The sequence below is a fragment of the Lynx canadensis genome, chromosome A1, assembly GCF_007474595.2.
Source record: "Lynx canadensis isolate LIC74 chromosome A1, mLynCan4.pri.v2, whole genome shotgun sequence".
In the NCBI taxonomy this organism is placed as follows: Eukaryota; Metazoa; Chordata; class Mammalia; order Carnivora; family Felidae; genus Lynx; species Lynx canadensis.
Window position 1 is genome coordinate 230,745,127 of NC_044303.2, and position 17,340 is coordinate 230,762,466.

At 39.6% G+C, this 17,340-nt stretch overlaps 1 protein-coding gene across 1 annotated transcript in view; it reads left to right on the forward strand.

The window, feature by feature from the left end:
* The window catches only part of CTNND2 (catenin delta 2), a 946,486-nt gene that overhangs the window by 148,862 nt on the left and 780,284 nt on the right, over positions 1 to 17,340 (forward strand). The window contains 1 exon segment of the mRNA XM_030332482.1: positions 12,681 to 12,817. Within this exon segment, the coding sequence (XP_030188342.1) occupies positions 12,681 to 12,817 (137 nt within the window).

Consider the following 17,340-nt stretch of genomic DNA (forward strand, 5'->3'; position numbering starts at 1 on the left):
CTAACTCTTATAATTGACTAATTTTATAGCTAAATACTAAAAAATTTGACCTCATTTGGGAACAACTTGTGTATTAAAGAGTGGTGCCTGCTGATCATGGGAGATGTTGAAAGTATTCAGAAACAGGAGAAAGAAGAAAGTAGGAGGGCATCATGATGCTTTCAAAAGAAGGCACCCTCTCTTCAAGATCTCCATAGTAATTAGTGTCTTAGTGTCCAAACCTAAGGATTTATCTAAAATTATCAAAACAAAAATCTTTCCCAAAACCAATGAGTGTTGTTTGTAATCAGATTTCCAATGTAAAAGAAATGTTGCATTTGAGTATCAAATGTCAGCTATTTGGGTGAAAATCCTTAACCACTGTTGTCTTCTGCCTTCTGAGACTGGACTTGCTTTTTGTTTTTTTCAAGCCTCATTGTTCTCCATTTGTAAAATGAAATTACTTTTTATATTTTATATTATTTTATATTTCTATATTATTTTATATTACTACTTTGTATCTTTTTATATTTTTATATTACAGTAAAATGGATTAGGTGTGATAAGGGCAACATAACACTTATGTGACAACTCACAGAGTGAAAGATGACCTGTGTTTCTCCCTGGTTGGAATCAGCTTTTTGTCTGATAGATTCTATAGTTTAAATGTCGTTTTATGGACGGAAGAACTGAGTAGATGTTTTTCCAAAAAAAGATACAAATGGCCAACAGGTGCAGGAAAAGACGCCAGTGTCACTGGTCATCAGGGAAGTGCAGATCAAAACCACAATGAGATATTACTTCACACCTGTTGGAATGGCCACCATCCAAAAGACAAGAGACAACGAGTGTTGGCAAAAATGTGGAGGAAAGGGAACCCTGATGCGTTATCGGTGGGAATGTAAATTGGTTCAGCCACTATGGAACACATTAGGAAGTTTTTTAAAAAATTAAAAACAGAATTGCCATATGACCCAGTGGTCCCACTTCTGAGTATATATTGAAAGGAAATGAAAATAGGATCTTTAAGAGATAGCGCCCCATGTTCATTGCAGCATGACTTACAGGAGCCAAGATACGGACACTTGGGTGAATGAATAAAGTGTGTGTGTGTGTGTGTGTGTGTGTGTGTGTGTGTGTGTGTGTATGTGTGTGTGTGTGTGTGTGTAAAATATTATTCAGCCATGAGAAAGGAAATCCTGCCATTTGTGACAACATGGATAGGCCTTGAGGGCATTATGTTAAGTGAAATAGGTCCGACAGAGAAAGACAAAATATGATATCACTTATGTGTGGAATGTAAAAATGATTACTCATAGGAACAGTCTAGTAAACAGAAAACAAATTGACCAAAAAAAAAAAGTAGGGTTATGGATTGATAGTCACCTTTTTGTACTATCCAGTCATTCATCCATTTAAAATTATTTATTGATCACATGCCAGGATATTTGAACTCCCAGTGTGTATTTAATGAATATATATTCCAAAAAATAAGAGAGATTCTTTGCTATGTAACCTTCACAAGTAAAATGAAACCTCTACACACATGATTTAGATTTACTCTCTATGCAAAGTGTTACCTCTTCCTTGAAATGTGTGTTATAGTAAGGTAATTATATCATTTAAAATTACAAAATTTCTTATATGTGCGTAAATATTCAACATAATTTGGTAACTATCAAAAAGCATCATGACTATTCTGATTTTGTCTTATGTAATTGTTTTTCTTTTAAGGCTAGTTGATTTGTTGAAAAGATTTCTAAGTCAGTGGTAGTAACTAAAGTTGTGAAGGAGTAGTTGAAACTCTGTTCTAGAATTAAATTGAAAACACTGATTGACAGTTTCCCTGCTTTGATGAGTTAAACATGTTTTCTAAGTTGGGATGCTACAGATACTTACTTGCAGTGCAAGACTTTGTCTTTGGTTGTCCATTAATAGTAATTCTGGAAAAAAACAAACGTGTGGTTGTTCTTTGGTATCTTGAGAAATTGTCGAGTGGCAGATACGTATTTGGAATCAATATGAAGGGCAAATTGCCGTAATTTGAATGGACACTTTCAAGTACTATGAAGTGAGAGCATGTTGCAGGCCAGTGTGTGGCTGGCATTTGGGGACTTTCTGTTTCATAGATCGTGACAATCAGAGTTGGTAGTTCACAGTAGTGAAACTTGCGGAGTGGCTTTGTGGCATGATTTTTTTTTTTTTTTTTTTTGGTACCAGATTTCATCATGTCAATCGGTGATTAAGTAGAAGACCTCAAAATGGAAAACTGCACATTTGTTTAAAACGCCGTTAGAGAGAGTGTTTGAGAAAGCACACTGGTTTTCACTTGCAGGCTTAGAGGCTATTGTTCAGCATCTTGCAAAGACACAATGTAGGGGATGGTGGTGAGTCCAGTGCCTGGGGCATTTGGCAGTGACAGTGTGTTCTGGGCAGTCGCTGTGTGTGAGCAGTACTGTATTGGGAGCTGTGCTAAGCATGCTTCTTTGAAGTTTCAGCCAGAAGAATAGTCAGTCTACCGCTGAGCCTCTTTATTATAGAATGTTTTAGAACTTTTCCTCCTATTCAGGGAGAGCCAAAATTTCAGGTATTGTGCCTGTTTCAATTCCTCCTCAGCTTACAGTTACTGTGATGGATCTGTAATTATAGAATCTCAGACTTTATTTCTCTGGTGTGAAGAGAAATGTCCCTCTAGCTTAGCAAACCCATGAAATTGGCTGGTGAAACATCCCTTGTAGTGTCTGAGGGAGCTAGGATGGTTATTGATTTCAGAAGTGGGTCACTGACTTTTCAGGGAAGATCAGCCCTGAAACTTTATTTTGTTTTTATCACAAGCATTAGTTTCATCAGATACATTCCTGCTGTAAAAGGAGACAAAGGTGGAATTAGAAACATACATGGGTGGGCTACTTTTGTATGTTACGCAGGGTCATTAATTTGAATGTTTCTATTTTCATGGTCCCACGCGTGCATTTCTTCTTCTCTGCAGTCTTTCTAAACAATTCGACAATGCAAATCCCTTCCTCCTTCCTGTCACCTTCGTAACGCGAAACTTCCTCAAGCAGTGCATTTATCATGATGAGCTGTAATGATCATATGTCTTCCAGGATTGAAAAAATCTTTTAATGTTTTTGAAATTGGGATGCTTCTTAATGTGACTGTTGCTCCCTTTTTCCTTGAAGCCATTTGGGATGGATTTTCTGTCACTTGCAAATGAAAGCATTATTAAGTCCCAACAGCATGGCAGCTACCCCCAGTTTCCTCCGTCTCAGTGTTTCTGGTCTCGCCCTCGATGCTCCCTGATTGCCAGCCCCGGTGCTTCCTGCCTTTCCTGCCCTTCTTACCTCACTTTATAGATCCATTCTGATCCTTTTCTCTCTGCCAGCAACCTCTGCCTTTCCAATGTCCACCAGTCAAGCCACTGTCTTCTCTCTGCTTGTGCCTTCACTCAGGTTTGGGCACCCCGATCATGGTTGAGGAATCTGTGAGATCCCACTCTTATCTTCTTGCCTGTCGGGATCCGACCTTATCTCTAGGTGGCTGAAGCCCTCGTTTCCCCTCCAGATTATAAGCGTGGCTGGGACAGGAGGGGCAAGTACACACTGTCATCTGCAGGCCCCTTTTCCAGAAACACTGCCTTTTCAGTACTTCTTAAAATGTTGTATTTATTTATTTTGAGAGAGAGAGAGAGAGAGAGAGAGCGCGCACACACATGAATGGGGGAGGGGCAGAGCAAGCAGGGGAGAGAGAATCCAAGCAGGGTCCGCGCTGTCAGGGCAGAGCCCAACGAGGGGCTCGAACTCGTGAACCGTGAGATCATGACCTGAGCGGAAATCCAGAGTCAGACGCTTGACCGACTGACCCAACCAGGCGCCCCACCAAAACTTTTTAAAGAAAGATAAATTGCTGACATAATGTCATTTATAATGTCATAATATCATAGGTGAAAATGCCTGAGATCGTGCTTTAGGAAACAGGACCGTGAGACACCCAGGGAAGACCCTCTCCTGTCCTCACTGACCTCATTTTGGTAGAACTCGGCTGATTGTACGACTGTCCCAAGCATGAGCCCTGCCATTCCTCCTTGCTCTCCAGTCTCTACAGAAGCCTTCTTTCGAACTTCAGACACAATTTATGTCACCAAGAATACTATTCAGGTGGGCCCTAAGTCTGTGGCGCTGTTTAGGTTGGTCCCATCCTCCTCAACGAAGTGGACTTTTGACTCTCTCTGTTGTTATGTCCAACTTCCTACCGTCCCCACTTGTCTGCACACACAGGTAGGACACGCATCCCCTTGTGTTCGACATGTGACTCTAACACTCAGATCCCATGTCTCTCTGCCCTGCCGTCCTGTCTTCCACTGTAGGGACGAGGGACCTCATGCCTCTGATTCCGTGAGCAGCCTCTTATTCTTCACCCCAAACTATCAGATAGAATAGGACATTTCCCTACCTCCTGGTTTTGCCTGGTAGTTGCATATTCTGTTTATGGCTCACTACTCCTTCCTTGCTTGGTGCTTTCCATAAATATTGCCAGATTCCATTTGCAAGTTGGGAGTTGTAGCATCCAGTCCTGGAAGCTCCAGATCCCGCTTAATTGATGGTTCTGCCTAAGAAGCCAGCAACCCTGGGTGTATGTTCTCTGGCATTTGACTGAGGAAAGGCATGCACTCGTCCTAATAAGGTTGAGAAAAAGCAGCTTTCTTGAGTCAAAATTAGAAAGTGTCGTTTCAGGGACATCGCGGTGGCTCAGTTGGTTAAGTGTCTGCTCAGGTCATGATCTCACGGTTCCTGAGATTGAGCCCCATGTCAGGCTCTGCACTGTCTATGCAGAGCCTGCTTGAGATTCTCTCTCTCCCTCTCTCTCTCCCTCATTCTTTCCCTCTCTGCCCTTTCCCCACTCGCACTGTCTCTCTCAAAATAAACATAAATAGACTTAAAATAAAATAAAATGTGTCATTTCAAACACCATTCAGAGAAGTGTTCCTTATACAAAGCCCATTTTACTTATGTTACATGCTCTACTAAGCAACCATTATTGATTTTGCACTAATAGTTCATACATTACCTCAACAAATATTTATTGACTGGCTGCTATATATTAGATACTGAGCTAGATACAGGGAATTGAAATAGACCAAGAAGGATTGAGTTTCTGCTCTAATTATGTTGAGTTTTGACAGCTATTTATTATATTGTGTATGTTATTAGGACAGGCTGTGATTTTTTAAAAAATTTTTTTAATGTTTATTTTTGAGAGAGAGAGAGCATGAGTAGCGGAGAGGCAGAGAGAGGGAGACGTAGAATCCGAAGCGGGCTCCATGCTCTGAGCTGTCAGCACAGAGCCTGACGCAGGGCTTCATCTCACAGACCGCGAGATCATGACCTGAGCCGAAGTCGGACGCTTAACTGACTGAGCCACCCAGGTGCTCCAGGACCAGCTGTATTTCAAAACTTCTCTTTAAAAGGAAGAAACAGGGATGGATATACTTTTATGCGTGCAGAGTGCATCTGAGAACAATGCTGTGCCTATTTCTCTGGGCCGTGACCTATCAGTTGCAAATACAGAATTGTGGTCTTGGTGATCAGAGTGATTACACAAATGAGGTGTTCGGTGTTGTTTTTCATGTCACTAGTTTGTACGAATCGACACGTTCTCTGCAACCTAATGTTAATAATATGCTTATGCTGATTCTTCAGTTTTACATGATCTCTTACATGTCACCTGTGGAGTGGAAGGTTATAAAAATCGCATATATATTCAATTTAAATATCTCATGGGGGTGGGGTCCGACTGAGTGGTTTAGTTGGTTAAGCATCTGACTTGGCTTGGGTCATGAGCTCATGGTTCGTGGGTGGGAGCCATGCGTCAGACTCCGTGCTGATGGTGCAGAGCCTGCTTGGGATTCTTTCTCCCTTTCTGTCTGCCCCTCCCCTGCTCTGTCTCTCTCTCTCAAAAATAAATAAATATTTAAAACATCAAATTGGATACATAAATGCGTGTGTATTTGTTTACATATATATATATTTAAATTTGTGTATGTATGTATATACATATATATGACTTTATTTTAAGAGGTCATCAAGAACTTAAGCAGTTCTTATATAAGCAGTTCTTAAGCAGTTTATATATATGTGTGTGTGTGTGTGTGAGAGAGAGAGAGAGAGAGAGAGAGAGGGAGAGAGAGAGAGAGACAATTTTTGGCATATCGTAATGGCCAGTTTCCTTCCTCACTGGGCTGCAACCATAATGGAGAATTATGAAAGTGAGGCCTAAGGATAGGAAAAGCTACAAGTCAGTCTATTTTGTTTTGTACTTTAGAAGATAGGATCAAGAACAGGGTGGGGCACTGTCTTGAAGAGGGTGGGACATGTGAGGGAAGGAAATAACTTTAGGTGTGGCCGCATATGCATGGGATGCATTTGTTAGTTTGGTGTGAGGGTCAAGGAAGTTAAAGTCTAAAAGTCTTAAGTTGAAGCCATTGACTAAAGCCAAAGGAAGATGAGGAGAATTCTAGAAATTTCTAGCAATTCTAAAGTAAAAGATAAAAAGGGACCTGCCTGAAGAAAAGGAAAAGGGGAGAAAATGATTTGATAAGCAATGTTTAGAAATCATCAATCTCTACATTACCCAATACATATCAAAGTGTAGTTTCTGGCTTGAGCTGGTCTCAGCTACCCAGATGTTAACAGCAAAGAAAAATCATTGATAGATGCATTTTGGGTTGTAAGTTTATATGCCAGGTCACCTTCCATTTTCTCAAATATGTTTTACCCACAGTGTCAGCATTTTGGCTAACGGCCAGTCACTCAGACCAAACCCTGGAATCATCTAGACTCTTCTCTCTTTGCCTCACTATTGCATGCAACCTGTCAGTAATCCTGACAGTTCTCCCTTCAAAATATGTTTATAAGCTGATCCTTTTTCATCACCTGTTCCCAAGGACTGAAGCTACAGATAAAAGATTACATCAAGGCATTGACTGTTGGGTATAGATCAAGGCCATCAATAGAACTTTCTGCAGTGATGGAAATCTACACTTTTACTATCCACTACAGTAGCCACTGGCCACATGTGGCTATTGAGCACTAGAAATGTGAACACCACAACTAGTAAACTGGCTTCTTAATGTTATTGAGACTTAAATAGCTATATGTTGGTAGAGGCTACCATATTGGACAGTGCAAATCTAGCTAATGAAATAAGTTTTGAGTCCCACAGTATGCAAGGGATTTGGAGATTCTGGAATTTGAAGTAGGTGGGACCTGCAGTCTGGGAGAAGAAAGAAACAGGTCTCTATGACAACACAGTGTGAGGGCCTTGTAGTGACAGAATGAGAGGGCACTTGAAAGGATGAGAGGTCAAGGGTTATAGACAGAGCGTAGCCAGTTCAAGAGGAGCAATGACCTCATCGTGGCCAAAGGGGCTTATTGCTGAATCAGAGAGGAGGAATCAAGTAACAGTGGCATGAGAAGACTAAATGGCTCATTGAATTAGATGATCGTGTGACACCAGAATCCATCAGTTAATTTTTTGAAGATGGCCATATCTGATGTCAAAGTCTGTTGGTTTGCAAACTGGAGCCCATACTCAAGGGCAGGGAGGGACTGAAGAAGGCAGCAGACCACTCTAGACTGGTAGGTGGCAGGTTTAATAAACAAGGGAACTTATTTACAAGGCTCACCTTGGGTGGCTATGGGACAAGTAGATTTCTGTACTGCCCACTGGCCAGAATCTTAAAAGTTTCTATAGGCCTTAACTGGGTTCAGTCACATACCTTAACACCACATTTCTACCACCAGGCTATATTCTTAGAGAAGCTTCTGGGAGTGGGGAAGGTGAGCAGACACGCATTCATTCCAAGGACAGGGGAGGGAGTATGGAGCCTGTAGTTGGCCGGATCCAGCTTAAGGGTTAACTGGTTTTCAAGAACTATTTAAGTTCTTGATGACCTCCTCCAGTAAAGTCATCGGTTGCTGGGCAGCAGTGACTAAAGAAGGAACGAGTTTGAATACTTACAAAATGTAAAATAAGAATTTTATTTTCTTTTTGTGTGATGGAGGTCAATAAAAGATAGCGTTGAATGTGGCCCTTGAATTGAAAGCAGGAGAATTTGGCCTTCTAAAGTGCACATAAGATTACAACATGTACGTTTATATCCCAAACTCATGTTTGGGAAATGAAAGTTTAGAATATTTATTTGGACCTCATGAAATCTTATTACTTATGGTCATAAGAGTTCTTATTGGGAAGGATGCTCTGTATATGAGGGCTGCCTGCTTTTGCTATTTTTCTCATCCCAGCCAACTTTGCTGAATTTCTTGTTGCATCATCTGTGAAAGTCCCATGGAGGTTCTTAAGCTAGTGTTTTGTTTCATAGGCTTACTTCACACCAGTGGGGCACAGCCCTCTTACAAGCTTTGGTTTATCCAGGTTGCTGATTTGAAGCAGCACATGCCTTTTCCTGACACCTGTAGTTCATCTTGGACGTAGGTGTCCGCAGAGAGGACGTATCAATAATACGTGCCATTACTGGCCTGCTAACATCAGTTCCCCAGTGTCCCCATACTCGCCTCCCGGGGGAGGTAAGAGAAAGAAGCTGAGAACATCCAACCCCAGGCTGCCATGATAAGATGCCACAGACAGAGGGGCTTCAGCAGCAGAAATATATTTTCTTCCAGTTCTAGAGGCCAGAAGTCCAAGATCAAAGCGTTGGCTTATGTTTTTGCTGAGAATGCTCTTTTTTTTTTTTTTTTTTCAACGTTTATTTATTTTTGGGACAGAGAGAGACAGAGCATGAACGGGGGAGGGGCAGAGAGAGAGAGGGAGACACAGAATCGGAAACAGGCTCTAGGCTCTGAGCCATCAGCCCAGAGCCCGACGCGGGGCTCGAACTCACGGACCGCGAGATCGTGACCTGGCTGAAGTCGGCCGCTTAACCGACTGTGCCACCCAGGCGCCCCTGAGAATGCTCTTTTTGGCGGCTCGCTTCTCTCTGTGTCCTCACAAGGTGGAAGGAGCTCTGGTCTTTTCCTCTTTTTTGTAAGGGCAACAGTTCCACCCTTAGAAGCCCCACCCTCGTAACTGCATTTAACCTAAATTACCTCCCTGAAGGCCCCATGTCCAAATATGGTCACCTTGGGCATTAGGGCTTCAGCATATGGATTTGGGGCAGAGGTGGGGCCAGGGATGGGGGTATGAGTCAGCACAGTTGAGTCCGTAACACTCATGCATGCGCAGGTATAGCACAGCACGACTTGTGGTTTTGTATTTTCTGGACATAGAACTTGTTAGTACCAAGTTCTGCTAGAGAACAAACCCACTAACATGTGACAGTACCTGTCCCTCATTATTGTCCCTTTTTCTCATGTCGAAGATGCTTCCGTCTAAAATGTAGTTTAGATATTTGCCGATTAGCATGTGACTAGCGATAGAAAGACTTCCTACACAGTCCTTGTATAAAGAGAATAAGAGGTGTTGTACGTAGGATCAAGAAATCTGTAGGAAAATCTGCACTGTACTTGTTGCCAAAGAGAAAAAAAAATCAAAGGGATGCATTTTTCTATATCAAATTGGTAAAAGCAGGAGAAGATAATAGAGGCCAGTCTTGTTCACATTGTGGGGAGGGGACATTCTCATGGGCAGATATGTTGAACCAGCCTGGCGGCAGGGAAACTCGTTCTGGCTCTCCAAAGTCTGAAACCTGCACTGGTTCCTCATTCCATCAACACCACTTTATCTATTGAAAATGTCACAGTCATAACAGTAGGGTAAAAGTTGCAAATAAGAGATAGTAAATTATGATGCCTTATGAATACTAAGTATTCGTGACATTTTAAAACTGTAGAATAATTTTTGTTGACATAAGACACAGTTCATGCTATGATGGTGAACAAAGTTTAAAAACACATCGGGAATATTACATTAGGACTCCATTATGTAACACTCATTACATAGAATGTGTCCAATCAGAAAAAAGCACTCTTTCAGAGAAGCCTAAACCAATAGGCCGAGGTAAATATACTTATCTCGGGTGGCAGAATTACTGAGGATGCCTCTTCCTTGGTGTTGGGTTTTTTTTTTCCTTTCTTATTGTCTCTCTACATTTTCCAGATTTCCTGGATTTAACACAGAATATCTCCTCATTTTGGTGGATTAGTTCTAATTAAAACTAAAGCACTTGGCGATTTACTGCCAAGTCAGAAGGCTTAAAGCTTTTTACACTTACCATTAGGCAGTCCACAGCTTGGCTGTGGTAGTCTTCACGTGGCCCCGCCTCTCTTCTTGTGCTGTGAGCTAAAAGGATTAGGAGTGGAGGTCGGGCAGTCTTACTCATACACAGGGATGGCCAACGGTCGAATTAGATCTGGGTGTGAAAAATCACGAGCCATGGAAATGATTCCCAGTCATTTCCATTCAGGCACAATGGCTAGCCGTGACTCTGGATGGTGGGCCTTGAAGGCCTTGAAGCATTCACTTTTTTTCTGTCGTTGCTGTGAGGAGAAAGCGGGGGAAGTAAACAGACTGAATTATTCCTTACAGTGTGTGGGTCAGAGTTGTCCGGTGCCTGAAGATTTACCTTGATTCAATGCCTATTAAATCCCATATTTTATTATGACAGGTTACCCTCCTACTTTTAAGAGTAACATTTTAGAGAAATTGGTGTGTAGACTAGCATTTATGAGGCAGCACCACAGGTAATGGGAAATAGGCCAATGCATCACAGGACCCTAAAATAGGAATAAAGAGGGAGAAAACCCGGGTTCTAGGCCCAATTATATAAATAACTTAGAAACTTTAGACAATTTCTTTGTCAAAAAATATATTGATAATAATGCTGGTCCAAAACCTAGATTCACATGGGCCTGACAAAATTTGGAAAACATGAAAGTTAAAATAATTTAAAATATGTAAGACTCATCCTTTCCCATCTTGAGGGCGTCCCCTTTGGAAGAGGTAGAGTCCCCTTTGGATGCCAGTGACATGGATACAGGCGGAGATGCAAGGCCGGCGAGGGGGGTGACTTTGCATGTAAGAACTTCCATTTTCCTTTCTTCTTGCTTTCTGCCCTCCCCCCCCCCCTTCCCCCCATTCTCACACTTTTCCTAATTAGAAGGGCTTGGCTTCCAGGCTCTGTTACCTGGGCACAACATTTGTTGATCTGTTTATCTAAATCCTTATAATTATAAGGCTTGATCAAACAGGATACTACGTGTGAAAGCAAGTGGAATATAAAACTGTGCTTTATTATTACCTTCTCAACCCCACCACCATAATTATTTAAATCACTTTCTTTCATCTTGTTAGTATCCATCACCTAAAATACCTTCTGCTTTTTAGCCATGGTTACGTTTTGCCAAACTATGTTTAACTTGATCTTTACTCTTTGCTCGAATCTTGCTTGCAAATATTATTTTCCCGAAACCTCCTATAAATTCTGTTTGTAACCGATTTATCTTTTCCGTGCTATTCTAATCGTCATTGATATTATTATTACAATTTTTACTTAAAAAATGACAACAAATCAAAACTAATTTGGAAAGTCCAGTGAAAAAATTAGATGACCACCTTTTTCATACATTTTAAGGAACATTCTATAATAGAACCTGTTTCAGATAGCATAGCCCTAGTTGATAACTGCTAGCAAATACAGGTAATATCACAGTGCAAGGGTTCCTATGAAAATGATGTTGTTGACTGGAAAACCCAGGCTGCTCAGATACAGTAGAACAGGAAATACTCTAACATTCACATAGCACTGGTTCCCGGAGGGGCATGTGATAAGATAGTTGGAGGCGAGAAAACCACCTTTATTTACTCCCAGACTTTTATTTGAATAGTGATTTTGTAGTGCTCTGGTAAAAATTGTTATTGGTTAATTATTATTTCCCCTGCTGATGAGCACTGCTAGATTATATATATAATAAGTACTTTAGTCTTATTTATTTGTTAGGGAAAGATAACGGGAAAAAATAACTTTTGGGATGCTGTTTTTAACCTGTACAATGGTGTCCATTTATGAATTGAGCTGATGTTATTTGAGTTTCTTCTTTCTTTTATAAACTCAGAAAAAATAAACTGTGGCAAATGAGCCTTGGCAGCTTTAAAAAGCTTTCATCTGCCGTAGGTCACAGAGAGGGAACTTGGTAAATATTTGTGGAGTGGGCTAGGTATTTAGTATTCACAGTACTAATCTTCTTATGTTAATTCATGAATTCCCTTAATTATTTCTAAATTATTGATCATTTATTTTTGTGATTTCCTTATAAAGGGGAATATTGAATAGATTTTCTTTGAGATGGAAATACACCAATACACAAGTAATAAAATTATGTAAAGCAGAAATAAAATAGTAGATCAGCTGGCTTTTTTTTAAAAAAAAAAGACTCAGTACTTCATTTCTTTACTCTTTTTTTTTCTTTCTTCTTTTTTTTTTTTTTGCTTCTTATTATTTCTTCTTCCACTTACTTCAAATACAAAACAGAAAATTGTGAGTGTATCTTAGAATTTGGTTGGGGTGATAAAGGAGAAACGATTCTGTTTACTTGTATTGTTTCCTATTCTATAATGATGTCATGTGCCTTCTGTGTAGTTCATAATTTTCATTTTTCCCAAGGGGAATGCTTAAGGTTCCTGACAGTTGTATCTGTTTGCCATGGTGACATCTCACATTGCATTAAACATGTCCCTCTGCATTGCAGGAGCTATGCCTGTCCCAGACCAGCCTTCGTCAACCTCAGAGAAGACCAGCTCCCTGAGCCCTGGCCTGACCACCTCCAATGGGGATGGCTCAGAAACGGAAACCACCTCCGCCATCCTCGCCTCGGTCAAAGAACAGGTAGAAACATTCCACTTTTGTGACCTACTTATGGGAGCACTTTAGAACTTGTTCTTTCAGATGAACCCATGATGACTCAGCTACATTGGAAGAAACTTACGATTTTCTGGCCAAATGTTGGTTTTTAGTATAAAAATATTAAAATTGGGTTATAATTGCCATTGGAGAGTGGATTAATATGTTTTATGTTTTTATTCATGATTTAGGCACTTTTCATTGAGAAATATTCCACAGGGGGTAAAAAAACAAACAAACAAAACAAACAGACAAACAAAAACACTTGACAGTCAAAATTCCCTATATGGGTGAAGTTTTGGAAGATTTGGTGATGGACCTTTTATTTAATACTGCTAAATGCTGAGGCCAAATAATTGGTCTTTAGAAAAGATAAAGTCTAATCAACAATCAAAATATATCCACAAGTCTAAAAAATTAGTATGTGTGACAGCAGATGAATTCTGTGTTGGGTCAAGGCGAGTTGGTCTTTCCAGTATCTCTGAGATAGATCTGGAAGAAATGTGTTTTAGAACTTCCCCTATAAAACTAATTAAAATCTGAATGCTTCTTCCCCTGACATTACTTTGCCTTAAAATGAATAAGTAAATAAAGTCTGAAGTCTTAGATTAAAAAAACAACAACAACAAAAAAACTGTTTCAGAAAAGTTATGTTTCTTGTAAATAAAGGGTGGCAAATAATCAAAGAAAGCTGGAAAACCAAGATTTTTTTCTCACTTCTTTTAGCATGTGCTAGAATATAAATCATAATTTTTTAAAGAAATTGAAAAAGCACCCTGTGTTTGGTTTATATGATTCAGGGATGCTGAATAAGCAGCAGAAGTGGCCAGGCTATCAATAGAGTAGCTGAGGAAAGATCCATTGACAGAAGGGATCGATGATGCTCTCAGTCAAAATGTGCCCTCGGGTCAGGAAGTGTATGACTAAGTGGGTACACAAAGCAAAGTTGAATAGAGTAATTGGATAATCTGGTTTTTGAAAATGGTCTGTAAGCAGGAAATTGAGGCACAGGCCGTATTCCTCGATGAGTTTGCTACCAAAAGCACACTCATGAGCGTGCTGACTCTTTTTAAGGAGTAATTGAAGAAAGGAACGAAGGTTCCTGGCAGTTCCCATACTCAAGATAGTGCTTTGTTAAAGTTGGTCTATGCCACGGTTTCTTACTCAGGTATGATCTGGAAGTCTTTGGGCCAGTAACATTGGACTAGTGACAAAATATAAAACAGGAGGAATAAACTGAACAAGAAAATGACAAGACCTGTCTGATGAAAAGTATAACATTTTATCAGAAGACATAAAGTAATTAGGAATAAATGGCAAGGTATGCTATGATCCATAATAATATCACTTTCTCCCAAATAAAGGTATAAACTTTAGGCTATGGTAATAAGGATCTTACGGCTGATTGTCTCTTTGACAAACTGGGATAAACTATTGTAAAAATTACATGGGAAGGATAAGTATACGAGAGTTACAAGGAAATTTTTGGTAGAGAGATTTTACCTTACCAAACATACTCATCACTATAGTGTCCAGTGGGTCCAAAATGTTCTCTCTGTAGGACATAACTGAGGGTTCAGAAACACAAGGACACATTCAACATAAAATCGTAGAAAAAATAGGCCAAGAGAAAATATGTGCCAAAAATATGATGAAGTGTTGATACAGTTAGTATATTAATGCTTCCTAATGTTGATGAGAGAAAAAGAAATACAGAATAGAAAACTAGGCAAAAAATATGAACAGCAATTCACAGAAGAAAAATGCAAAAGACCAATGAATACATGCAAATGTTCTATACTCTACTGATCAGGGATATAAAATTCAAGATAGAAATGATTTTTTTTAATCTACCAAACAGACAAACATTAAAAAATAGTATATATTGTAATCTACCTAAGGGTTAAGGTTTGAGGAAATTCACATTCTTTGTCACTTCATATGGAAATGTGTATTGCTGTAACCTTTGTTTAAAATGAAATGTTGCTATGAATTGGCATTTATAGTGTTCAGTAGCCTTTGATTTGTTGTGCCTAGACATAGATAGTATAGAAATGGGTGACCTAGATCATAAGGTTTTATGTATATGGGTGTTTATTGAAAAATTATCTAGGATAGAAAAAATAGAACAATAATGATAGGTTGAAAAACAAGGTGTATCTTTTTTAATGTTTATTTTTGAGAGAGTGAGAGAACACGAGTGACTGGAGGAGGGGCAGAGAGAGAGAGACACACACACAGAATCCGAAGCAGGTTCCAAGCTCTGAGCTATCAGTACAGAGCCCGATGCGCGGCTCAAACTCATGAACCGCAAGATCATGACCTGAGCCGAAGTCGTATGCTTAACCAACTGAGCCACCCAGTTTCCCCAAGGTGTATCTTTTATATAAAAGCTATATCCTTTTTATGTAGTTATTAATAAAATGAGTTGGAGCTATATATTATATCTTTGAAAAATTCCGTGAGGACTTTAAAAAACAACATAATAAATATTTTTGTTTATGTTTATGAACATCTAGAAAAGTGTAGGAGGAAATAAATCAAACTATCAACATTGGTTACCATATGTGTTTCCGATTAGATGGAGGTAGAGTATAGGGAAGACAATCAAAAATGAGAGAAAGAATTGGGAGATTGGAATAGATATTAGTTGGATACTAGGAGATGCTACTTCTGCTGAGATAGTGATGTTTGTAGTCGAGAGAGTGGATAAGCTGCTTGAAGCAAAAATACATTGCTATAAATAACATGGCCTCCCAAATCCTTGATGAGGATTTAATAAAAACTTATTGTGAAGAGTTTTTTCAAATAATTAAAATAAGTCCAGCATTCATTTTTGGATGGCAAAGGTTAGATTCTTTGTGGCAGGAAACTAATGTGAACAGGTGTGAGAGTGTGTCCTGGAAGCCGAGTAGAGGATCTGGAAGCCTCCGCATCAGAGGCTCAGGCATCATCAGGTCCTGTGGGCAGCGTGTGCCCATGTTAAGGCCTGATCCACCAGCAGCCAGGTTCATGGACTTCCTTGGGTGGCCTGGTGCAAACAAGCAATTTTTTTCTTCACTGAAGATTTTCGTCCTAAGTTATTTTTAAGGTTTGCATCATTTCCTGAGGTCTAGGCTATTATCTATGGAGCCAAAGCTAAGTTAAATATATCTGAAAAAAAAATTAGCTGAGATGAAAGAAAACTGACTTTGGCCATTAAATGTCTTTTATGATTTTTAATAATTATGTACATAACATTTATAAATATGTTCATTTGACTATTGCTTGCCTGGTCCTCTTTGGTGCTAATGGGAAATAGCTTTCCTGACTAAAAGTCCTATTTGTTAAGTTAGAAAGTTTGAAGGAAGAAATTTTATGGCATCACTCTTATGTGCTACCCCAGTGCTGTCTCCTTGGACATCAGTTCTGCAGGAGAGAAGTCATTCTTTATCACAGCAGGCATATATTCTGAGCTCACTGCCGAGTGATAGGTTGCATAATTTATTTACTCATTCATTAAATGTATTGAGCACTTTATATATGCAAAGTACAATAACGATGAAAGAAATACATGTATAAAGAACACTCAGTTTGACAGTTTATTGGAATAAGTTGTTATGGAGAGTAATAATGTAAGTTTTTAGACAGGCAGTTAACATTGCATAGAAATAAATTCTGGTTTATAACCATAGAATGAACTTAAGTCATGCCAAGCCCTGTGTCATGAAATGTGTCCACATGACATGTATGGCATGACTAAGATATTTGTAATCTGAGTCCTAGAGACCTTGAACCCAAGCAGTCATGGGTTACTCCATGAAAAGGTGTTCATTGATTTATTTCTTTGTTCTAATTTCCCATCTTGATTGCTTTTAGCTGGTAAATTTTATACTTTCATATTAACATAAATAGAACCATGATTTATGTTATACTCTATGGGTAATTTTCTGTATTTCAGACACATCTGTCTCATTTCCAAGTTATCAAGTTTCTCTATGGGGCATTAAGAGAGAGGGACCTAATTCCTATTTCCTCTCCTGTAAACAAGCGTCCTTCATCAGAAGAGGAGCGGGGTGGGTGGAGGACAAGCATGTGATGACTTTGTTCATGTGATTTGGATACGTAACTTAGAGGGGGTGATTGGTAGCCATTCATTATATATAGCAGCCCCAAACGTGGGGTGTCTTAAAGGGGTGAGAACAATCAAGGGATTCTTTTTTAAGGATGGTAGGTATCCCTATGATGATGGCAGTGACTTATAGAAAGTGAAATTTATAACGCTTGAAAGGGGGCGAAATAACAGGGAGAAAAGTTACTGGGTAGATGAGAGTGAATGGATCTAGTGCATCAGAGAAAAGAATGGCTTTTGGAACAAAGACAGTTCATCCATGAGAATGGAAGAGAGGCAAAGTACATGGTCTCAGGTCACCCGATGGCTTGGTGTTGGAAACTGTGGTATTTCTTCCCCTCTCTTCAGATGAGCACAGTCATCTTGTTTGAGTTGGACTTGTTTGGAGGGAGCTGGG